The sequence below is a fragment of the Hemicordylus capensis genome, chromosome 5 (assembly GCF_027244095.1).
Source record: "Hemicordylus capensis ecotype Gifberg chromosome 5, rHemCap1.1.pri, whole genome shotgun sequence".
NCBI lineage: Eukaryota > Metazoa > Chordata > Lepidosauria > Squamata > Cordylidae > Hemicordylus > Hemicordylus capensis.
The window spans coordinates 94851059-94876923 of record NC_069661.1 but is presented as its reverse complement, the minus strand read 5'-3'; the positions used below and the strand labels follow the sequence as shown (position 1 = coordinate 94876923).

Here is a 25865-nt window from a genome sequence, read left to right as displayed (position 1 = left end):
AGAAAATTTTGGAGAGAAATGAAGGATGTATTTCTGTATGTAGAAAAGGTTGGACTGTGGGAGATGTTGCCTGGGGAAGTTTAGGGACACTTTCCTTGTCACTTTTTAAAGAAGAATTACCATAAAAATATGTCCTAGTGATATGTCTGGAGCATTGGATTGTGTGTTCTTTGAGACTTCCTTTGTATGGCTGTTTCTCTAGCATTTAACTCAACAATATGGTGCCTGTTCTTTTATTTCATTTAGTCTGTTGTTTCTTGCAGGATGGAACATGAGGCTTCCCAACTAGAAAAGCAGCATGTACATAGTGTCTACGAAAGCACAGCCACCTATCTCAGTGACCTGCAGAGCAAAGCTTGGCCTCGCGTTCGGCAATTTCTCCTGGAGCAAAAACCAGGCAGTCTCATTGCTGACATAGGTACTTTTAAAAAACCCAACCCTTTTTGATTGATTAATTGATTGATTGATTGATTAAATGCTGTCGTTGGTGTCGACTCTTAGTGACCACATAGATAGATTCTTTCCAGGATGATCTGTCCTCAACTTGGCCTTTAAGGTCTCTAAGTGGTGCATTCATTGTTGTTGTAATCAAGTCCATCCACCTTGCTGCTGGTTATCCTCTTTTTCTCTCTCCTTCAACTTTTCCCAGCATTATGGACTTCTCAAGGGAGCTGGGTTTTCACATAATGTGTCCCAAGTACGATAGTTTGAGCCTGGTCATTTGTGTCTCAAGTGAAAATTCTGGATTGATTTGTTGTATGATCCATTTGTTTTCCTGGCTGTCCATGGTATCCTCGAAAGTCTTCTCTAGCACCAAAGTTCAAAAGTGTCAATACCTTTTCTATCTTGCTTCTTCAAAGTCCAGCTTTCGCATCCATAGAGTGTCATGGGAAAAACCATTGTCCAAATGATTCTAATCTTTGTAGATATAGACACGTCACGGCATCTAAATCTCCTTTCCAAGGCCTTCATTGCAACCCTACCAAGTGCTAGTCTGCAACGTGTTTCTTGACTGCTGGATCCTTTGCAGTTGATGGTCGATCCTAAAAGGCAGAAGCTATCCACTACTTCAGTGTCTTCATTATCAATTCTGAGGCTGGTTGCTGTACCCAGTGTCATTAGTTTAGTCTTTTTAGTACAGTAATATAATCCTTGTGATTTCCAGGTAGTATTAAGATTTTAATAACATAAAAGAAAAGGATTTTATTTCATATTCTATACCCCAGAAAGCTAGATCAGGTGTTGCTATCAGTCTTGACTTTTGTATACACAATTATATTACACAATTACAGTAGATATTATAAACACCTCTGAAATATTGTGCTGTTATTTCTTTGTCCCACCTTTGTAATATAAGCTCCAACCCAGAGCTCTTTGTATACCTTGGTGTGCAGGCAGAGACTGAATTGCCTATGCAGTGGGCAGGACAGCTCCTTGCATACATCCCTTTGCACATGCAGAGATATTTTCCACCATTGACATCAATGGAGAAGCTCCTGTGGGCAGTAGAGCTTGGTGTGTACCTTAGAGCCTCTGCAGCTGGAACAGATCAGTGATTGGAGGAATATACTTTTTCATCAGGGAGGTACAAATCCCAGGGAGGTACCTTTGGGGCTTGACAAATCCCAGGTACTAGGAAGCCTTGACATCTAGAAATTTAACTGCAGTGCCTAGACGAGGATGTTCAGAGGCACAGTTATTTAGTAAAATCTTTATTTGTCCCAGGCAGCCCTGTTTCTGTTCTAAGTATGTTATTTGTAAAGCGGATAAAGACAAGCCCATTTTGGAACATAGGAAGCTGCCTTATATTGAGTCAGATCATGGGTGGATCTAGTATCAGTATTGTCTACACAGACTGGCAGCGGCTTCTCCAAGGTTACAGGCAGGAGTCTCTCATAGCCCTATCTTGGAGATGCCAGGAGGCATGTGTGTTGTTTGTCCTCAGCATTTGGCATTCAGAGGAGTACAGCTTCTGAACATGGAAGTGTAATGGCTAATGGCCACTGATATTCCTAACCTCCATGAATTTGCCTCGTTCTTTTAAAAAGCGATCTAAGTTGGTGAATATTGCCACATCTTGTTGAAGCGTGTTCCTTAAGTTAATGTGTCCTTATGTGAGAAAATGCTTCCCTTTATTGTCCTGAACTTATTGCCCCCCAATTTCATTGAATAACTCTGAATTCTTATATAATACTAGCTTCACCCACGCAGAGCATCTATGAGCTAGTAATTGATTGCTCTCCTCACCCCCTGCCTTCACCTCAGAGATCTCTTCACCCTCACTTGAGCCGCACTCCTGATTCTCCTCCTCCATCTGGTTGCTTCCATCCCCCTCACTCCTCTTGGTCACTACTCCATCTCTTTACTCCATCCCCATCACCCCTCTTGGTCACGGCTGTAGCGTTGCTGGCGCCTATTGGCCAAGCTGCAGCTTCCTATCCCCAGAGACCTCCCTACCCTCATGCGAACCCCGCTCCAGCTCTTCCCCACAGGAGCAGCCTGTTGACTAGGCCCTTCCTCGCTGCTGCCACCACCATGGCTGCTTGTTCCCCTCAGGCCGCTGACAACACCAGGCCCAGGCCCATCCCTTGCCTCCCTCCACCAATGGCCTCGGTAACCCCAAACAGCAGCAGTAGTTGACTGGGTCCTTCCTTGCTGCCAATAGGCACTGCCATGGCTGCTCGTTCCCCTCAGGCCTCTGACAATCTCGGGCCCCTCCTTTACCCTCCCTTCTTCCTCTCCTCCTACCTTCTTTCTCTCTCTCTTTCTCTCCTCCACTTGCTCTTCCCCTCTGCCTTTCTTCCCCTCCCTTCTTTTTTCCTTTCTCTCTCTCTCTCTCTCTCTCTCTCTCTCTCTCTCTCTCTCTCTCTCCCGCTTCCTTAGTTAACAGATCTTGTTCATCTTGTTTCCTCTTCTCCTCCTGAAGGGGCTCTTTGCTCCCTCATGACCCCTCTCTTCGCAGACCACTGCCCACTGTCTTTTTAGATAGATAGATAGATTCCTCTCCTCTACAATCAAGAACATCTTCTGATCAGTAACAGTTGCATTCCAAACATCACAGGCTCCTTCTCCCTATCTGCATATGGAATTCCCACTGCCCAATCACCACAATGCCACAGGCTCCTCCTCCCTATCTGCATATGGAATCCCCACTGCCCAATCACCACAGTGCCACAGGCTCCTCCTCCCTATCTGCATATGGAATCCCCACTGCCCAATCACCATGGTCCTTTTGCTCTCACAGGCTCCTCCTCCCTATCTGCTTATCTATCTATTTATCTATCTATCTATCTATCTATCTATCTATCTATCTATCTATCTATCTATCTATCAAATTTGTATACCGCCCCAAACTTTCGTCTCTGGGTGGTTTACAATAACATAAAACCAGTTAATTTAAAAATAACCAGAAATTAAAACCCAAAAATATTAGGAAGCTGAGAAAGCTTAGGCGAAAAATTTTCAGGTGTTTTTTGAAAATTGCCAGAAATGGGGAGGATTGTTTCTCAGCAGGGAGCACGTTCCACAATCTCGGGGCAGCGAGCGAGAAGGCCCGTCTCTGTGTAGCCACCAAATGAGTTGGCGGTAACTGGAGACAGACCTCCTCAGATTACCTCAGTGGGCGGTGGGGCTCATAGTGAAGAAGACGCTCTTTTAGATACCCAGGGCCTAAGCCATTTAGGGCTTTGTAAATTATAACTAGCACTTTGTATTTTGTCCGGAAACCTATTGGCAGTCAGTGTAACTCCATCAGTAAAGGAGTAACATGGTCCCTCCGAGATGACCCAGAGACCAACCTAGCTGCCGCATTCTGAACCAACTGAAGTTCCCGGATTACGTACAAAGGCAGCCCCACGTAGAGCGCATTACAAAAGTCGAGTCTGGAGGTTACCAACAGATGTACCACTGTTTTGAGGTCATTGATCTTGAGAAACCGGCACAGCTGGCGTATCAGCCGGAGCTGATAGAAAGCACCCCTGGCCACCGCCTCAACCTGAGAAACCAGGGAGAGGTGTGAATCCAGAAGTACTCCCAGACTGTGAACCTGTTCCTTTTGGGGAAGTGTGACCCCATCTAGAACAGGCAGATCAAAATCGTCTCTAGAGTTCTGACCCTGCACAATAAGTACCTCCGTCTTATCTGGATTCAGCTTCAGTTTATTCTCCCTCATCCAGCCCATTACTGCTTCCAGGCAGGCATTTAGGGAGGATATGCCAGCTCCTGAAGAAGTTGACATGGAGAAGTAGATCTGGGTGTCATCAGTGTACTGGTAACACCCAGCTCCTAATCCCCTGATGATCTCTCCCAGAGATTTCATGTAGATGTTAAAAAGCATTGGAGAAAGTATGGAGCCATGAAGGACACCATACTTAAGCTCAGATTTTGAAGAGCAACAATCTCCAATCGACAGCATCTGGAATCTATCCAAGAGGTAGGAGCGCAACCCCTGTAAAACAGTGCCTCCCACCCCCAACACTCTGACGTTCCAGAAGGGTACTATGGTTGATAGTATTGAAAGCCGCCGAGAGATCCAAAAGGACCAACAGAGTCACACTTCCTCTGTCAATTCCCAATTGGAGATTATCCATCAGGCCAACCAAGGCAGTTTCCATCCCACAGCCCGCCCGAAAACCAGTTTGAAATAGGTCTAGATAATCAGTTTCCTCCAAGACCACCTGGAGCTGAGAGGCCACCACCCTCTCAATTACCTTGCCCAGCCATGGGAGGTTGGAAACAGGCCTATAATTGCTCAACTCCGAGGGATCTAATTCATGCTTCTTTAGAAGAGGTCTAATGATTGCCTCGTTAAGACAAGGAGGCATCCTGCCCTCCCTCAGAGAAGCATTTATGATTTCAACCAGGCTGTCTACAACAATCTCCCTACTAGATCGAACAAGCCATGTTGGACAAGGGTCAAGAGAACAAGTGGTAGACCTCACAGCTCCAAGCAGCTTGTCCACATCCTCAGGAGTCACAAACTGAAACCGATCCAGTCGAATCACATAAGAGGAGTTGTTGGGCACCTCCAGCTCAGACATCAAATTAATTATGGAGTCTCCATCTAGGTCGGCCCGAATCTGAGAGATTTTATCTGTGAAAAACTCTTTAAACACATCACAGCAGGTAACTGATGACTCCAAATTCAGGCTGAAGGGAGAGGGGGTAGATACTAGTCCTCTCACAACCCTGAACAACTCCGCTGGACGTGAACTTGCAGAGGCAATACAGGCAGAAAAGAACTGCCTCTTTGCCGCACGTATTGCCTGAGCATGGATCTTTAGATGTGCTCTATGTTGCAATCTGTCAGATTCAAGTCGAGTCTTCTTTCACCTGTGCTCTAGTCGCCTACCTTGCCACTTCAGCCCCCTTAGGTCTTCTTTATACCAAGGGGCCAATTTTGAAGCAGGTCAGAGGGGACACTTAGGAGCAATCGTGTCTACTGCCCTGGTGAGCAAGTTGTTCCAATTCTCAACCAGGGCATCAACAGGATCACCAGCAAAGCCAACAATGAATCCCTCCAAGGCTTCTTGGAATCTTACTGGATCCAATCACCTCTTCCGGCGGACCATTCTAATGGGCCCCTCACCCCTGCGGATGTGGGAAGTGGTTAACCAGATGGTGGTCCGTCCATGACAATGGGGAAATCACAGGAGTCCCCACCCACATAACACCACCCTGATCAGAGTAAAAGACCAAATCAAGCGTGTGACCTGCAATATGCGTTGGTCTACAGACCACTTGGGATAGACCCATAGTTGTCATGGCCGCTATGAACTCCTGAGCTGCCCCGGACAGATTGGTCCCGAAATGAACATTGAAGTCCCCCAGCACCAAAAGTCTGGGAGACTCCAGCGCGAGTTCTGCGACCAAGTCCATGAGCTCAGTAAGCAATTCTGCTGGGCAGCGGGGCAATCGGTACACCAACAGATGTCCCAGTCTGTCCCTGGTCCCCAAACTCAAGTACACACATTCAGTATGGTCCGACACCCCAACAGGGACCCTGGTAAGGGAGATGTTATCCTTATAGACCACAGCCACTCCACCTCCCCGCCCACATCCCCTCACCTGCTCCTCTACAGAATATCCTGGAGGGAGAAGCTGGGACCAAACTGGACCACTAGCCTCTCCCAACCAAGTCTCAGTAATACATACCAGGTTGGCCCCTTCATCGATGATCAAATCATGGATGAGTTCAGATTTATTTTGGACCAACCTGGCATTACAGAAGAGCAGGGAAAGGTTATGTGTGCTGTTGGCAGTGCTCCCCGAGGTCAAAGAGCTGGCAGGACAGCTGGAAGGGGAGACAGCTATTAAATTTCTGGCTACCCTTCCCCTGGAACGGCCTGCTGAACTGCCAATGTTACTTCTTCTATTCCCCACCACCACCGAGATAGCTGCCCCATAGTCAATGAAGGCACCCCAAGGGTGCAATCTCCACTGCCCACTCACCGTTATGCTTCTGCTTGCAAACTCTCATGAGAGCTGCCACACACGGGATTAGCCATGGGTATGCCTTAGAGAATTATATAGATGAGAGAAACAACTTAGAGCACAATGCAGCACAGAGCTGGATGGGTTGAAGCTCACCGAAACTACTGAAAGCTTGTGTGGTATACTGGCTAAGAGACTAAGCTGTGATTCCCTAGATCAAATCTGGCCTCTGTCATGAACTCACTTGATGGCCTTAGGCAAACTGTACTCACTTATCCTCTGTCCTCACATCTGCAATATGGAGAAAATAATTCTGCTCCGCTCCACAGGGGTATTGCAGAGGTCAGTGAGATAATGTATTTGAATGCTTTGAACACTCAGAGTGCTCTCTAAGTGCTGAGTATTTTATTATTAAGTGCATTAGGTAACATTCACTTTTCTTTAGTGCTGTTCGTAAGGCATGCAGTATGCAGACTTTCAATTGAATTGCCAGTAGTAAAATATTTCTCTTCACCTAGCTGTTTCCTTGTGTCACTTCAGCTGTAAATTTTTGTAGGAATTATTCTCCATATCACTCACCTCTAATTCTGAGTTCTGACTGCTGGACATTTGCAAAAACATATTGGAAAAATTCCCTCTGAATGATTTTGCAATGAAAATGCCTATGAGAAGGCAGACAGGAAATACATTCTGTAGTCACTCATTGTGCTTAACAGATGTGCCACTGTAAGGCATATGAAAGAATGTCCCAATCCAGCAAGAGAAATGTTATGGCAGAAGGAGACTGCCATATAGATGCAACCAGTATTTATTTATCTCAGTAGCTTTGATTGGTGTCTAAAGTGGGTGGTTGGCCTAATCAGAGTGCTGTTTGCATAGAATTATACTAGAATGAGGAACACACAAGCTATATTCATACACATGTAAGTTCTGTATATAGTGTATGCATGTATAGATCTGTACATCTGTACAGTTATTCACATGTAATGTTGAATGCACATATAGCAGTATCCTTCCTATCTGTGCTATGCATTTGAGGGGACCTGTGCCCAGGTTCACTTTTAAAAAGAACAGAACAGTCGTTCACACAAAGACATGTATGTGTGTGCAGACATCTAAATGTGCGTGCAATGTCATGTCTGAATAGGGCTATGCTGAGTCACCATATTATTATTATTATTTATTAGATTTTTATACCGCCCTTCTGAAATGGCTCAGGGTGGTTTACAATTAAAACAGAGACCATTAAAACCAATAACAATTAAAACAGAAATATAAATATAAACAGCAATTAACAATTAAAACATCTTAAAAAACAATTAAACAATCAGAACAATTAAAACCCTGAAAACCAGGTTAAAGCATTAAAACAATTAAAACTAATTAAAAACCTTGGAAGGCCAGGCCAAACAGATAGGTTTTAAGGGCTCTCTTGAAGGTCAACAAAGAGTTAAGATTACGAATTTCTGCTGGGAGTGCATTCCAGAGCCCAGGAGCAGCTACAGAGAAGGCCCGCCTCTGAGTCGCCACCAAATGAATGGTGGTAACTGGAGATGGACCTCCTCAGATGACCTTACCGTGTGGTGGGGATCATGTAGAAGGAGGCGCTCTCTTAGATAACTCGGACCCAAGCCATTCAGGGCTCTAAAGGTAATAACCAGCACTTTGTATTTTGCCCGGAAACATATTGGCAGCCAGTGTAACTGTTTTAAAACAGGCATCATATGGTCTCTCCGGGTTGCCCCAGAGACCAATCTGGCTGCCGCATTCTAAACTAACTGAAGTTTCCAGACCACGTACAAAGGCGCATTGCAATAGTCAAGCCGGGAGGTTACCAGCTGATGCACCACTGTTTTGAGGTCATCCTCTTCAAGGAATGGGCGCAGCTGTCGAATCAGCCAAAGCTGATAGAAAGCACTCCTGGCCATGGCCTCCACCACAGACAAGGAACTGAGCCCAGCTGTTTGTGTGGACTGACACAGTGAGGCTATTCACACACGCATGCAAAACTGGGCTAAGGGAGCCCAGCCTGGTTTTGCGTGTGCGTGTGAACCGCCAGGATTGAGCCCGATCCTGGCGGCACCACAGTGGCAAACCCGCCTATGATGCCTCCCTTTAAAACGGGGTTAGGAGAGCGAATGCTCTCTCTGTTTGAGTGATTGTGTGTCAGCAGTCTCAGCTGGCAGATTCAGGGAGGGGAGGGCTCCTCATAAGGCACTGCACACTTGTGTGGTGCATTTTTGGAGCTACAGTGTGAGGGTGCAGTGATGATTGGCGCTCCGGGGTGGCAGCGGCACGGGGCGGCTCGTCCAGGCACCCCAACCCTTGGAGCTACTGGCAGGAGCTAGTGCTCATCTGGTGCAATCTGCCCACTCAAGGAAGTCAGCCTGCTCGGGTGTGGGGAGTTAAGCATTTTCGGGCTCCCTCCCTACAAATCGGGTACTCACTGGTCATAACAAAGGACTCAGAATTCTCTAAAGCCAGGTTTCCCAACCTGTGGTAGTCCAGATGATGCTGAACTACAACTACCATCTCCCCCAGCTACTATTTATTGAGAGGATTATGGGAGCTGTACCTTAGCAACATGTAAAGAACCACAGATTGGGAATTCCTGCTCTAAAGAAATATGTGCAGCATGGATTGACTAAGTATTCTCATTTCCCTGATATTGCCAATTTAAAGTGGGTTTTTATTGATGTAAGGAACAGTTTATTCCTCTTGCAGTGGTCTGTGCTACTCCAAGAATGTACACACACATAATTTCATTCTTGGATACCAGCTGAACATCTGGACAAAGGAGGAACATGGGTCCCTCCCCCCCCTCTGCCATCCCTGTAGTGGGGATGATGACAGATATTCCCTCCATGGGTTGCTTGCTACCTGTGTAACAAAGTTTCTTTTTGTTTTTTTTAAGGTTGTGGGGCTGGAAAATATCTCACTGTCAACAGCCAGGTATATAATATCGGATGCGATTACTGCGGCCCTTTGGTAGAGATTGCAAGAAATAAAGGTTGCGAAGTGATGATCTGTGATAACCTTAATCTTCCTTTTCGGAGTCAGTGCTTCAATGCTATCATCTCTGTTGGAGGTAAGAAAGCTTAAGAGTCAGGAGATTGTATCTGAAGGTTTATTTTCTCCAGAGAAAGCAGTCCTCCTTTGGAGGAAGGAAACTTTGGATGCAACCGATTATATTTGGAAAAAAACTGAAATATGTTCAATATCTTCTGCACACCTCTGCACTGGTTTTCGTTCATTGTAGGGAGAGTAGAAACAATAATAATTTTTACTGACACCCATAGAAAACCTTTTGTTGTTGTTGCAGCTGTTTGTAGAGCAAAAAAGAAATGGTGCAGAAATAATTTCCTATGGAGACAAGTCCCAATGCATTTTGAGGCTGCTAAACCACTTCTTCAGGGGACTGCTCCCCTCTTTTGTGCGCTTGCAGCTGTCAGTAGCAAGCTGTACAAAATAATTTGCTTTCTGCTGGTGAGCAGTGAAGAGACAGGCCCTTGCCCAGAATAGTGAGTGACTTGATGTCCTCACAGGGGGGAAGATCAGCTGTTTGGATATCACAGGCCATTCCCCTTGGTAGAGCATATTGCCTGTACTTCTTCCTGGGTGGTGCTAATAAAGTCTGCAGGGTAAAAGGAAGAGCATTGGAGCTTTGAATATAACATGCAGAATCATTTCTGTAAATAAAGTGACTTACATACAGTGCAGCAGGCCACCCATGGGAGGAGAATGCACACACATGGCTTCTGCAGCACTCGCGAACCCGTGTCCGCTGCTGTCAAAGGGCTGGGGGGCTGCTGTCTGCACGCTGAGCCATGCATCATCACTCCTGCCGTTATTCCCAATGGCAGGAGTAAAGATGCATGGCGTAGTGTGCCTGCAGCAGCCCCTGCTCCCTTCTTGTAGCAGGGTAGGTTTTCAGCTGCTGCGGAAGCCACACACATGCATCCCCCTTCCATGGGTGGCCTGCTACACTGTATGCAAGCAAATATTCTATCGATTTATTCATTAAGTGTAAAAATAACAAAAAAGTTTATTTTCAAGCCACATACAGAAGAGAGCCTGTGTGGTGTAGTGGTTAGAGTGCTGGACTAGGAATGGGAAGACTCGAGTTCAAATCCCCATTCAGCCATGATACTTGCTGGGTGACTCTGGGCCAGTTACTTCTTCTCTCTCAGCCTAACCTACATCACAGGGTTGTTGTGAAAGAGAAACTTACGTATGTAGTACATCGCTCTGGGCTCCTTGGAGGAAGAGCGGGATATAAAATGTAAAAAAACCAAACCCCAAACCTTAAGCCATTCAAAATTCCTTAATTTGGTTAAAGATGTAGCCCTACTTAAGAATAATAAATTTAGGAGCAGTCAGAAATTGTGCTTCTGGGGGAGTTAGCTATGCTTCTATTTCCCTGTTTTAAAATGTTGAATGCTGTGTGCTACTGTGCTGCAGAGTACAAGAAGAACTGTGCTTAATCTGCAAAGAGAAGATTTGCGATGGAGCTGAAACTGACCTACTCGCAAGGGAACGTTTGTTACCAGCCAGTCTTGGCTGCAGTGCACAGTCCCTTCTTTGTAGGCTGAACACCTTGTCACAGTTGGCACCAGTGCGGTACATGTTGTTTCGTGTAGTATGTGGATCTGGATTATCATATATTTTTAATAAATATTAAAGACTGCATCACTTTAAAAGGCTTGACATTACTGGAAGTGCTCTGTGGGCCGTGGATGATTCAGCAAGATTAGCTGTTTGCAGAAAGACAGGTCTGAGTTGTTTTTTTCAGAGATGAAGATTTTCATTTGTCTCAAATTGCTGGCTGAATAAGATTTCCAGTGTTCAGATGGCAGAGATTCAGTGACCTGCATAGCTCCTTAGTCCCCCTTTGTGGATAGGAAAACAGGAATAAATTATGTAAATATGTAAAACTGCAGAATAAGCTATGCAAGATAAGAGAGATTGTGAAAATCTGCACAATGTATGCAGGTTGCAGAACTGAGGATTTCTTAGTGGAGAATTTTACATTTTTTTATAATCGCCACACACACTTGACAATAAACTCCTTTTTGCTTCTTTCCCAGTGATTCACCATTTCTCCACAAAACACCGACGCATCAAAGCAATAAAAGAAATGGCCAGGGTGCTGGTACCTGGAGGCCAGATGATGATTTATGTTTGGGCTATGGAACAAAAGAATCGGCGTTTTGAGAAACAAGATGTGTTTGTTCCATGGAACAGAGCCTTGTGCTCCCAGCTGCTTTCTGAATCCAGTAAGGCTGGGTATAAGAGTGACCATGCAGGTTCTACAACATCTCAGACGGTGCATCCATGCCAGCTAATGAATTCCGAATACAGGTACCCTATTCCCCTTGACCGAAAACATCCCTCAAGGACTGATGGCTGCTTAGCTGAAGCCTGCTGCGTGAAAATTTCTGAAGAGGAAGAAAACCGATTTTACAGTGCCCTAGGGAGATCTTTTCGCTCATGGTTCTCCTCTAGATCTCTAGATGAGACTGCTTTGAGAAAGCAAAGTGAGAAGATGGAGCCTTTGAAAAACACTGTCGGCTGGACAAATAGTAGCACCGTGTCTGTTCAGCCCTCAAGGCACTGTAGTTTAGATTTAGGTCGCCAAGGACTTGATGACTATGATGAAGCGTTTATGAAGCATGTGGCTTGCAAAAAAATGGAATGGCTGACAGCTTCTAGGTCACTGCGAGATTTCAATGGTGAGCCACCAGCATTGGTCCAAGGTAGCAATGGAGGAACCTCATTTCTGGGTGGCCCTATAGAAAACACAAACAGAAGCTACATCCATCAAGGCAACACTCATTCTCCTGCAGACAAACGCTTGAAAAGGACTTCATCTGTTGGCTCCAGTAATTTTCTTGTAGATGCTGCTGTGGCTGTGAGAGACCAGGCTGCTCACAGACAGGATGCAAAAGCCTTTATGCGCTACTACCACGTATTTCGGGAGGGGGAGCTGTGCTCCTTGCTTGAAGAAAATGTGCCCGAAGTTCAAATCCTAAGCTCAAGCTATGATCATGGAAACTGGTGCATTATTGTGAAGAAAGCCGATGCACAACAGCAAGCGCAACTTTGAAAAACGAGAGCTTCAGACACTGCTTCGGATGAGATTTTTGAACCCTTCAATGTCTGTCTCCCATTCCTTGTGCATCCATGGTAATTGTGTATAAAGATGTCATTGTTAGAAAAAGGGTACTTGATGTTGTGCTCAAGCACAAATTTTTACAAACATCCATCATGATTTTATATTGCTTCTAGGAATCCCATTTGTGTTTTTTAAGCATTTTATGAAGAAATACTTTTTGTAAGATGAGGAACAAGACTTAAAAATAATAATCGATGAAAATGTCAGTCCTGAACGGCAGGCATGACCATATGTGCATGTCTTTGAGTAGCATTTGGTTCAGGAGCACACAGATTGCAATATAGGCCTTTGCTCTTAAAAATGTGCTGCTCTCCAAACAGATGAGGCTGCACATTTCTGGATTTCTTTTGCACAGCAGCACTTTGGGAGGAGTTGGTGAGCAAAGAACTTAACTGCAAAATCAAGGCAACAAGGAGGATTAAGCAGCTGTAAAAGGTGCCCAAGAACAAAAAGCAAAGCTCTATATAAGGAAACTGCACCTTTTCATCCCACTGTGTTTCAGTGCTTACTCTTTTTTTTTTAAAGGGATGCAAATTTTAACCGTAATAGTTGGCTATGGTTATCAGTAGCACTGCAGAATTGCTGGCAGCCCAGGAACAGGCTGCTGCTGGCTGCCTCCCTTCATCACTCACACATGTGTGCCAGCCATGCACTTTGTGCCAATGTCAGACCCATGCTGCTTCAGGGGGCATGGCCAGCACTGGGCAGGGGGATGTGCAGCCCTTCCTAGCCTTCTGCCACTTTGTTCACTGTGCCATTCTAGTCTATCAGCTTTCATTTCTGCTGTTAAAAGCATTCCCCGAACAGTAGTCTACTGGAGGGGCTGGCAGAGGTGCACCTAGGTAATTTTGGAGCCTGGATGTAAAGGCCTTTGGAGCCCCCCACCCCTGCTGCAAGTTAAGCGTCTTTTTTAAACACATAGGTTTTTGAGGGCACAAATCACACCACCCAGGGCAGACTAAAAGGATTTGGGGGTCCCCAGGGGTTGTGGAGGCCCTGGATTTTGGCCCCCAAATACAGGGGTAAGAGAGCCCCTGGGAGTGGGGCATAGATAGATAGATAGGCAGGCAGGCAGGCAGGCACAGGAGTAGGATAAGCATCTTTCTGGTCTATTGGCTTCTCACATTTCTCATGAGCAGATACCCTTACCTTGCTTAAATTTTAAAGTTTGCATCCTCTGAAAAAGACTAAATCTTCAAATGCATCAGAATAAAGGATACAGTGCTTTTTCTTTATAGTTGGATCCCCCTCCCCCCCCCCCGGAGCATTGAGATGGAATTGGGAGGCACCATTTCTCTAAAGGAAGGCAAGTAGCTCTGTGCAAAAGATCCTGGAATGTAGAGTCGAAGAGCTCATACCTTTGAGCTGCAGTTCTTCACATGTTTGTGCCACTGAGGCAAATAGGTACCGTGCCACGTGCTCTACTTACGAGGGATAGCAGACCCCAGTCAGTGCTGCATTGTTCTTGGTGCTTGGTGAATAATACTAATCAGGCATTGGTGATTAGCGTGTGAGCAGTTTGTGATTTACAGGATACTTAATGATATCTACTCAGTATTCTTCAGCAGGTCAGTCATGTTACTTACTAGTCTCTTTAAAGAAAGAGTGCACTGAGCTTTAAGTTGGATATTCCAGTTAGCAGCACGGATACATTAATTTGCTTCATACCCTAGAGCTCATCTGTTCCTTCCACTCTCTTCTGCCAAGTTCCTCTTTATTAGGGTTGTCAGTTTTTTTCTGGTAGGGCTCCAATGCTTTTTGTAGCCAAGCAAAAGTTTAGTCATGGGTGAAGCTTTCCCTTTACTGCATCTGGAAGCTGGGGAAGGTGATGCATCTATTAAATGCCCAGGAGTCCTCTAGGGAAGAAAGGTGTGAATGTCTCTTCTTTACCAAAAGCAATCTCTTCTTCCAGATCCTTTCTCAAAATGAGCTGCTTCTGCAAAGGATTTCTTAGTCTCTTGACTCTCTTCTACACTGACTCTTAGCAGTCACTTGTCTTGTAAGATGGATCTTAATGGTCATGTTTTCCCTGTCCTCTGATCAGGTATGCTAGCACTTGGCATTCTGGACAGTACTTTGCACATTATTGGCACTCACTACTACTACTGATATTTATATACCGCTCTTCAACAAAATTCTCAAAGTAGTTTACATAGAAATTTTTTTTTAAAATGTAAATAAGTGGCTCCCTGTCCCTAAAGGGCTCACAGTCTCAATAGAAACATAGGGCAGACACCAGCAACAGCCATGGGTGGGATGCTGTGCTGGGTCTGAATAGGGCCAGTTGCTCTCCTCCAGCTAAATCGTAGAGAATCACCACTTTAAAAGGTGCCTCTTTGCTCAATTAGCAGGGGTAATTGTAAATGTCTGTTAGAAACTTTTGGCAGCAACAGTAGTAATACCTACAGTTATTTTTATTCAAATGCAATTCTTGGATAGTAATGATCATTATGAAACACTAAAATACCCCAGAGTGTAAGTGTGTGTGTATGTGTGGAGATAAGGCTTCATATGATTTGATGAAGTTAGTGCTATCAATATATTATTATATACAATAAGTTTAACAGGAAAAATCAGCATTGGCAAATGTTGTCATACTAGCAGCTGGGTTGCATAATCCTTAACAGCATGTCTTCCATCCTTTAAATGGGCCATTAACAAAAATTCTGATTTGATGGAAAATGACAAATCTAGAAAACTAATTTCTAGATTAATTAAAATCCTAGCCTATCAGCTTGCATTTCTGTCAGTTTTCACTGACATTCTCTTTAAACTTCATGTGGATAGGTTTGTTTTTTTAAAAAAATTTGTAGTCTTTTCCAATGGTGCACCTAGAGAGCATTTTTTTAAATTTATATGGATTGATGCTTTGTATTTTGAGTTATCCTGTACATTATGATGGTACTTCCTGTGCACTGAACACAAATACAAGGAAATACTTAATGGTGAGGCAGCCTGTGTTTTTGTATCTTAGAGTGGGGTGCTGCAATTCATTTGGGTTTCATATTCTAAAACCTGCATCATTGTGACGATGCGCTAAACCGCTAATAATCAAGATGTCAGCGCCTGGTTTTTAATCAAAACAAGAGAGCTTTTCATGAATTGAATTACACTTGAGGGCTTTTGGGGAGACTGAACAGATCTTTTATAAAAGTTAGCATTTACTGTTACAAAAATGCCCTCTAGTGGGCATTCTGAAGAGTGATTCAGTCTCATCAATCTAGCATTACAGTCTCCATTGTACTATACTAGTGCCTTTCCACATAATTAATCACAGAATACTCCTGTTGCATTTTAACCTTTGCAGAATAGTCCTGCAGATTCTAATTCACAAGCTATGTCTAGTCCATACACAATGGGTAGGTTTTTCCCCTGTGAAATGGATAGCCATATAGCCTGTTTTAAAATTCAAAAACGTATACCCTTCAGTATTGTAGAGCCCAAGTGCATGGCTATCAAGAACTTGAATGAAAAGACTGCAAAACGGGCATGAATGGGCTGCACATTATTTTGGGCAGTGGAGGTGTTCCCATGCACAATGAGTGCTCCTGTACTGGAGTAATAGCGTAGTGTGGCCATCACTAGTGATGTCACATGCAATAGAAGGCTGTGGCATTTCTGCAACTACTGGCAAGACCAATCAAGTCACTATATGGTGAAGGGGGGAATAACATTTTCTCTAGTAACATGCTATTGCAATTGGACGCAATGAAAGGCAGCCCCATATGAAAATCGGTCACGCCTTATGCAAATAATACCACCCAATTCAAATGTGGAGGATGAAGACAGTATAACTTGCAAGGATTCCATGTGTTTAAAAAGCACAGTGAGGCATGCTTTGACTGTCATCTAGGATATTCAGTGAATTCTGCAAAGTCAGACATTACAGGTGCTCTGTTCCACCCTTTCAAATCAGGAGTGGCTCCCAGTGGATTTCTGAGTGGTGTGGCATGTTTGGAGAAGAGCAAGAAGTGATGGTGGGAGCATCATGCTCTCTGTGGGTAATCTACAGAAAGAGAAGCTGCATATCTCTAAGCACAGGGGGAAGTTGCACAATTCTCCCACACCTCGCTGTGGATATGCACAGCTTCTGCTTTGCACATTATCCTGAAACTCAAGAAGCAGTAGAGTTAGTTGCTTGGGCATCCACTTCTTGCACAGCTGTCCCTGTCAGTGGGGACTCACCCTTTGATGCCTGTCCCTGGTCCAGACTTCTGCCTTTCAAGCCACGTCTGCAACATCTTGCAAAGCAGTGGAGCAGCCTGACAAATGACCCCAGTGCCATTGGCTAGTCTCAGTCTAGAATATGGGATTCATGACAGTGTTAAGGTTTGTATGTCTGTATGTATTTATTTGACCCAGCCTACCCTATCCTATGAGCGTAGACTGGGCAACAGTAGAGTAATTATTCCATTCTTTCTTCCCTGTCCTTGGCACTAACAGCCAATTTAAATGTCTTAAACTACTTCATAAAGATGCACAGCTTGGCTTTGCTGAATCTCTAGAAGCAGAGAATTTCAAGAATGAGGCCTTGCAAATCTATTTTGGTGTATTAAGAGAGTATTCTGGTTGATATTCACCATAGAGGGACATGGGGTTGGAGGTGGTGTCTTTAAGGGTTATGGGCCACGGGTGTTTAGGTTTTGTAGGTTATCACCAGCAACTTGAATTACGTTCAGAATGCAATATACACCAATACCATTCTCATTTAAAGCCGTCCACCTTGACTGATCACAAGCTACTTGTGCTGTTGAGCCTTGATATGCTGCATGCAATAAAAAAACATCATTGGCTATAGTGGAACTAACTCATTCTTTAGAATAGCAAATGTCACATCTTTCACACATGATATCACATTTGAAGGGCCTATAGATATAAATGTTTCTATTACACGATGGAGAGAGATTTGCTTTCTGCACCATGCAATTAAGTTGGTTTCTTCTGAACTCAAGAGAATGATAATCTTAAAAGGACAAGCAGGCTGTTGAAGCTGTGACTGTGTGTTCTTTGTGCTACATGACATTTGTTGTTGGTCCTGTGCCTGTTTTGCAAATCTCTTGGCTGTGAGATTTGTCATTAAAAAATTCTAATGAACAGTTTGGTTTGGTTTGTTTACAGGGTATTGTTTTACTAATAGCTTCTTTGCACGATTTAACCCATATCAACATGAAGTGCAGCAGGCTGCATTAAAAATTGATGTAATGACCAGACTCTACACTGTTGTAGGGTAGTGCATTTGTAGGATCCAGGGTTATGTTTGTTAGCTTGTAGTATAGCACGTGTGACCTTTCATTGATAGTGTAAAATGCCAGACCTAAATGTCAGTTCATTACTTGTTATCCTTTGCCCTGTATTCAGTTTGGCAGCTACTCATGGTTGTAAATTGAAAGTTTGTACCAAAATATTATATTGTAACTGTTGGATTTGTCTGCACAGACATTAGAATGTTAAACTTTGTTGTATTTTAACTGTTCAGTTTTTTTTAACTATTCCAAGGTACATTAATAAAGATTTATGTTGTCTCTCATAAAAATGTGTGTGCACAAAAGTTTTCATTTTATTGTCTTGATCAGAGGACTTGATGTATTCAGTTGTCTTTGGAAGCTTCATTTCATTTCAATCAATGTTTGCCCCCAAGACAGCAATGAAAAACTCTGTGCCTGAAGACAAGCATGTTAAATGTGCACATCTGCATCCCAGTGCTAAGATCTGACCCAGAGCTTGCCCAAGGCTTCAAGCAGAGATATTGCTTATGTGAAGCGGATGGAGTAGATTCTGCTGGCAAGGAGCAGAGAAACTGGCAGATTCAGCCACATGTGCATGGAGGTAATTGCTAGATGTTGCCACAGATGGGGAAACCAAGCAACTAGCATGGATGATGCAACTGATCCTCTAGCTTCCATATCCGTGCTTGAGACTAACATGATGTGTGCAGTGCAATTCCACAATCCCTTCCCAGGGTCAAAACTCATTTTCTTTGTCATGGGCTGTATTTGTTGTTTCTGGTCCGGAAGATAGGATAAGTGGTTTTTGACTTAAATCTCTCCCAGCTGGATCCTAGGCATGCTTAATTACAGGTCCCACTTAGGGACTTAGTCTGCTGAGAACCAGAGCCTTAATCCTTCCTATCACCTGAGTACTAAAATTTAAGCAGTTTAGGATAACTATAATGAAATGAGAGTTCCCGGATGGCAAAAGTGCTTCATGTGAATGCAATATTATGCATTAAGACAATAAAGTACTGATTTTTCCAGTGGCAAATCTATTAGTAGGCAACCAATTCAATGATTCTGGGGGAAAAACAGGGCGGAGGGAAACCTGAACCTTGAAATGCTTTTGATTCAAGGAGATATATACCAATGCCAGAAACCTCTGAGCGAAGATGGGTGAGCTGAAGTGACTGGTTACTAATTAAAACATAGATATAGTGGGTGTAACAGAAATCTGGTGAAACGGTGGTAGGACACTATTATTCCTGGATACAAACTCTACAGAAGAGACAGGGAGAGGAGGATTGGGGTTGGAGTAGCACTGTATAATAAAGAAGGGATAGATTCCAACAAGCTAGAAAACCTAGGTGGATCGGAGTCCTCCACAGAATCATAATGGGTGACAATATGATGATCGAAAGGAAATGTGTTACTAGGGACATGCTGTTGCCCTCCTCCAGATCAAAAGCGACCTCGAACGTTTGGAAGCAAATAAGAGAGCTATCAAAGAGAGATAGGGCAGGGATTATGGGTGACTTCAAATACCCAGACAGAGACTGGGTAAATTTATTATTATTATTAATATTTTATTATTACATTTATATCCCGCTCTTCCTCCAAGAAGCCCAGAGCGGTGTACTACATACTTAAGTTTCTCTTTCACAACAACCGTGTGAAGTAGGCTAGGCTGAGAGAGAAGTGACTGGCCCAGAGTCACCCAGCTAGTATTATGGCTGAATGGGGATTTGAACTCGAGTCTCCCCAGCCCTAGTCCAGCACTCTAACCACTGCACCACACTGGCTCTCATTCACATTCAGGTAGTGAAAGATAGGCCAAATTTCTAGACATGCTAAATGATTGTGCCTTAGAACAGTTAGTTGTGGAACCAACTAGGGAAATGGTGACCTTGGACTTAATCCTTAGTGGTGCCCAGGACCTGTTGCGAGATGTCAGAGTTGCCAAACCATTGGGGAGCAGTGACCATAGTGTGATCCAATTCAGCATATATGTAAGTGGAGAATTGTCAAGGAAGTCAAACACAGATGCATTGGACTTCAGAAGAAGAAACTTCTCAGAAATGAGGGGACTGGTAAAAAGGAAGTTGAAAGGGAAAGTCAGGAGGGTCAAATCACTCCAGAAAGCATGGAACTTATTTAAAACCACAATACTAGATACTCAGTTGGTATGTATACCAAGAAGTAGGAAAGGTACCATCAAGTTCAGGAGGATGCCAGCATGGCTAACAAGTAGAGTCAGGGAAGCTATAAAAGGGAAGAAGACTTCCTTCAGAAAATGGAAAATATAGCTAGAATTGTCAAGGGGAATAGAAAAAAAAATTTCTTTACAGTACATATATGAGAAGTAGAAAACCTGCCAGGGAGGTGGTTGGTCACCTTGATGATGTGGGCTTGAAGGGGATTATTAAGGAGGATAAGGAGATTGCAGAGAAGCTGAATGTATCTTTCTTCATGGTGGAGGATACTGACATATAACCTCTCTGTAACTGAGCTTTTCAATTTGTGGCTGAAGAACTGGGCCAGTTTGAGGTAACAAAGGAAGATGTGCTAAACTGTCTTGAAATATTAAAAATTTACACCTTGCCAGGGCCAGATGGCATCTACCCTAGAGTTCTGAAGGAACTCAGATGTGAAATTGCTGATCTCCTCGTGAAAATATGTAACTTGTCCCTATAATCAAGCTCTTTACCAGAGGCCTGGAATGTAGCTAATGTAACTCCAATTTTGAAAAGGGGATCCGGGAAATTACAGGCCAGTCAGCTTAACTTTGGTGCTGGATAAATTGATGGAAAGCATACTTAAGGACAAAATTGTTAAACATATAGAGGAAAAAGCCTTGCTGAAGGAGAACTTGCAAGGGCAAGTCTTGCCTCACTTGGAATTCTTTGAGTGTCAAGAGGCATGTGGATAAAGGCGATCCAGTTTACATAGTATACTTGGACTTCCAAAACACTCTTTATTTATTTACATTTTATATCCCGCTCTTCCTCCAAGTTGCCCAGAGCAGTGTACTACATACTTAGGTTTCTCCTCACAACAGCCCTGTGAAGTAGGTTAGGCTGAGAGAGAAGTGACTGGCCCAGAGTCACCCAGCAAGTCTCATGGCTGAATGGGGATTGGAACTTGGGTCTCCCCAGTCCTAGCCCAGCATTCTAACCACTACACCACGCTGGCTCTGCATATTACCACATGCAATAATCTAGTGTTCAACGCTTGAACAACAATCACACATGAAAGTGATACGAAGTAAAAATAAGCTCATATGCTACCCCTGCATGTAACTCGATTTTGCTTTCTTTTTTGCTTTTTTGGGGGGGTGGTGGTTTACTACAATGGTTTGGAATATTCAACAGCTTCTTTAGTTAAAATAAGAGCCAGCGTGGTGTAGTGGTTAGAGTGCTGGACTAGGACTGGGGAAACTTCTGTCTCCTCATGTTGCAAACACACAGTTTGTTCCCCATCTGAGGATTGCTGACTCAAAGTGATGTGTCATTTATTCTGTTGTATTAGTTGGTTAGAGTGCTGGACTAGGACCAGGGAGAGACGAGTTCAAATCCCCATTCAGCCATGATACTAGCTGGGTGACTCTGGGCCAGTCACTTCTCTCTCAGCCTAACCTACTTCACAGGGTTGTTGTGAGGAGAAGTATGTAGTACACCGCTTTGGGCTCCTTGGAGGAAGAGTGGGTTAAAATTAAGTAAATAATTAAATTAAATTAAATTAAATTAAATTAAATCAACCAGCTCCTGTGAAATAATAAATAACATAGCAGATACTTTCTGAAAGTCAAAGGGTAGTATCCAGAGTAATGCTCAATAAGCATGAACACCTTCTGTTAGTTTGGATGCTGCCCAAATAGGATACCACCTTTATTAGGCTCAACTAAAATAGCAAGCAGGCTTTTGAATTCTCCAGACTGCACAGCAGACTGGATGTTAAGTAAGCCAGGGGGAAATGATGGGGGGAGAGAAAAAGTTGGGTACGAGGGAAAAGCTCCAAGGTCTGCGGTTTGTAAGATGGAGTGCAGGAGGTTTTTACAGATATCACATGATCAACCAGCCTTCCCTAGGTGTGATACACCGGTTTCTATTGAGAGCAGCTGGAATACATAAACAAACATAGCTGTTTTCTAAAATGTAGACTATCTTAGTTACTGTCTTTACCACTAGAGGGTACTCATTCTATTTGGAGGTGTTATTGCACAGCTACATAAACATTTTCCCAGGAACAAAAGGGTAGATGAGAACAAGCACAGTTAAAACTGCTGTGGTTGCCTGTTGGCATTTCAGTTATTATCTTTTGTCAGAAGTCTGGTATTAAGCAGACAATTTCATGTTGTCTTTATAGGAGATGGTAAGATAGTCAGTGGTGATCTCAGGCAAAGTGCTGCATGGGCAACCATACATATTTCTAAGCCTTCTCCAGAGGATCAGTCTTGGAGCTCACCTAACCGCAGATCTGTTCTCTTCCTTGCTTTGGCTGAGATTGGGTTAATAACCCAGGCAAGTGACAACAACTGCTTGCCCTTGAAAAGGACTGGTTACAACTTCCACCTACTGGTGACCAAGTGGCTGAATATAGCAGTTCTCATCTGAAATACATTAACTTAATTAGTGACAACAGTAGCCTCATCTCCTGCTAACTTGGCAAAGAGGTACCTTTTAATGTGGTGATCAGGTGTGGAGCCAGCTGAGCAGTGGCCTGGGTCCAGCCCTGCTCGGCAGCCCCCTCCATATGCACCTGTGCGTGTGACATCACGTGCACAGGGGCATGGCTTGGGCTCCAGAGGAGCCCAGAGCAAACTCCCCCCTCCCACACCCGGGAGAACTCTGCTGCCAGTTATTTCAGGCAGCGCCACTGCCTGATAGAACGTTTTCCCCTTCCTCTCCCTCTCTGGAGGGAGAGGAAGGGGAAAACATCCTATCAGGCAGCCAACGCTGCCTAAAATGATGAGCTGAGAGCTCGTTCCAGCTCTCACCAGCCCAGGCCATGCCCCCTTTGCGTGTGACATCACATGCAAAGGGGGCGTGGCCTGGGCTGCCGAGAGCTGGAATGAGCTCTCTGCTCATCATTTCAGGCAGCGTCGTCTGCCTGATAGGACTTCCCCCCCTTCCTCTCCCTCCAGAGAGGAAGAGGAAGGGGGAACGGTCTATCAGGCAGTTGGTGCTGCCTGAAAAAACTGGTACAGAGTTCGCCTGGGCTCTCGGTGGACTGGGCATAGGTGGGGGGAGTTGCCTGTGGGCTCCTCTGGAGCCCAAGCCATGGGGCATCGGCGGCCTTTTCCATTGGCGGCCCGGGTTCTTTGAACCCGTTGGCCCAATGTTGGCTCTGCCCCTGGTGGTGATTCTCTTTTATTTAGCAGGGAGAGAGTAACTGGCCCTATCCACCCCCAGCACAGTACCTCCAGTGACTGTTGCTGGTGTCTATCTTATGTTGCTTTTTAGATTGTGATCCCTTTGGGGACAGGGATCCATCTTGTTTATTTATTATTTCTCTGTGTGAACTGCCCTGAGCAATAGCAATAGCACTTACATTTATATACCGCTCTATAGCTGAAGCTCTCTAAGCGGTTTACAATGATTTAGCATATTGCCCCCAACATTCTGGGTACTCATTTTACCGACCTCGGAAGGCTGGAAGGCTGAGTCAACCTTGAGCCCCTGGTCAGGATCGAACTTGTAACCTTCTGGTTATAGGGCGGCAGTTTTTACCACTGTGCCAGCAGGGGCCCTGAGCCATTTTTGGAAGGGCGGTATAGAAACTTTTTTATTATTATTATTATTATTATTATTATTATTATTATTATTATTGATTAATTAATGCTTAATACAAGAAAACTTGGCATACAGATAGAATATTAGTAGGATAAGAACATTTCTTGGTGTGCACATGTATGTGCGATGAGATTTTAAAAGGTTACATTTAGCTCCCACATAATTGTGCACAAGGTCCTGGAAATAGGTCCGATAACTATTAAGGTGGCATACAAATAGACCAAAAACAAATAGACCACTTTACTAAGTAAAGTGTGCCGTCAAGTCGATTTTGACTCCTGGCGCCCATAGAGCCCTGTGGTTTTCTTTGGTAGAATACTGGAGGGGTTTACCATTGCCTCCTCCCGTGCAGTATGAGATGATGCCTTTCAGCATCTTCCTATATCGCTGCTGCCCAATATAAGTGGGTAACACACAAGTGTGGATTTGAACCATCAGCCTTCTGCTTGTTAGTCAAGCATTTCCCCGCTGCACCACTTAAAGTGATGGTCTAGCCTCACACAATATCAAGAGTGGGTGGATTCAATCAACTCCAACCAATGCTTAGATGTGTGTAGTACATTACAGTGCTTAAAGTACTTCACTAGGTTGATTTAAATTAGATTATCAAGATGGTTAGAGTGCTTTGTTTGTCAAGAAATCAAATCAATGCATCCACATGACAATGCCTTTGCCAGGAGTCTTGGAATACAAGTTAGGCTCCCCGACTTCTAGACTGATATTAAATGTCTTAAGGATGATTTCCCTGTCCCTTAGCACTGAAAATAAATTAATGTTGTAAAGGTGCAGGGAATGTTTTTTTGTGGGGTTTTTTTGGCAAGATGTCTCTCTTCCCTGGGGAAGTTTTCCAGAATCCAATGTGAATTAAAACAAAGGGCAACGGCAAGGAGGGGTTTGCTAGGAAAAACAAACACAGCTTCCCTATTCTTCTACCTTTTTAAAGACTGCGAGGCATAATTGCCTCAGCCTTCAATTTGCGTCTTTGCCTGAAAGAAGCAGGGCCTGCCGCAAGTCTAAACAAAGGTCAGGACAACTGGAGGGCACTAACGTTTTGTAGGCCTGTGTGAAGAATGCTTCTCCCACTCCCTTCCTTTTTGTATGCTGAGGGACATTTTTAAATATACTGTATTCTACCAAACTGTGAAGGCTACTTTGAAAAATGCTTTCATGACCAAAAAGGAGAAAACAGTGGGCGTGTCACCTAACTAAAGTGTTTTTTTAAGCTAGAGTTTCATAAACAAGGGTTTAAAAATTGATTTATTTACATTTATATCTCACCACCCTAACTTCCTATTATAATATCTGTGTATGATGCAGCACCTACAAGACTGAGGAATTCTGTGATTCAAACTTCATTGCTGCCATGAGCGAAGGAGGCAGCCTTGCTCAACCATTATCTCCCCTTCTGCCTCTTTTCCACTTTAAAATATGGGAGCAGTGATACTGACCTACCTTACAGGGCTGTTGTAAGGATTATTGTGAGAAGGAATGTGAAGTACTTTAAGCACTGTGGTGTACTACACACATCTAAGCATTGTTGCAGTTGATTGAATCCACCCACTATGGATGCTGGAACATATTGTGTGTGGCTGGACCATTATTGGCCTTCTTAATAGTTATCTGGCCATTTCCTGAACTTTGTGCATGCCAAATCCTAAGCTATATTTTCATAAACATAGATGCACACATGTTGTGGGAATGGATACAGTGGGCTGGAAAAAAATCAACAAGTTACTCACCTGCAACTTTGGTTCTTCTAGTGATCATCTATACTTCTACACAAATGGGCTATGTGCCTGCGCAGAGACCTTGTCAGAACCTTACAAGCTCAATTCTCCTGCTTCGGGCAGGAACCCTGCCCCCAGCCACTATATGCGGTTGCGCCACTCCTCATCCCTTCAGTCACAGAGTCCAGCTTCAGTGAAACCCGCGGGGAGGACAGGAGGGCACGTAGAAATACAGATGACCACTAGAAGAACCAAAGTTACAGGTGAGTAACCTGTTGTTCTTCAACAGGGTCTCTGTCTTCTACACAAATGGGTGCATAACAAGCTAGCACCCAAGGAGAAGGGAAGAACAGAAGCAAATATAATCTGCCAGAAATTTTTATTTCAGAAATAAGTACATCAACTGAAAATGGATTGCAGGACACTCCATCATTCCGTGCCCTGGTATCAATTGCATAATGATGAATAAATGAATGGGGCGAAGCCCAAGTAGCTGCCTGACATATAGCATCCAACTGGACCACCTGAT

The 25865-nt window shown here is 44.0% G+C and overlaps 1 protein-coding gene across 8 annotated transcripts in view; it reads left to right on the top strand.

Moving 5' to 3' along the window:
• Positions 1-18140, top strand: part of TRMT9B (tRNA methyltransferase 9B (putative)) — a 42189-nt gene extending 24049 nt beyond the window's left edge. For all 8 annotated transcript variants that reach the window (XM_053255976.1, XM_053255974.1, XM_053255975.1 and 5 more), the window contains 3 exons: positions 264-418; positions 9347-9520; positions 11520-18140. In XM_053255976.1, coding sequence (XP_053111951.1) covers positions 264-418; positions 9347-9520; positions 11520-12538 — 1348 coding nt within the window. In that variant the 3' untranslated portion in view covers positions 12539-18140. The remainder of the gene's footprint in view (positions 1-263; positions 419-9346; positions 9521-11519) is intronic.
• The last annotated feature ends 7725 nt before the right edge of the window (positions 18141-25865 follow it).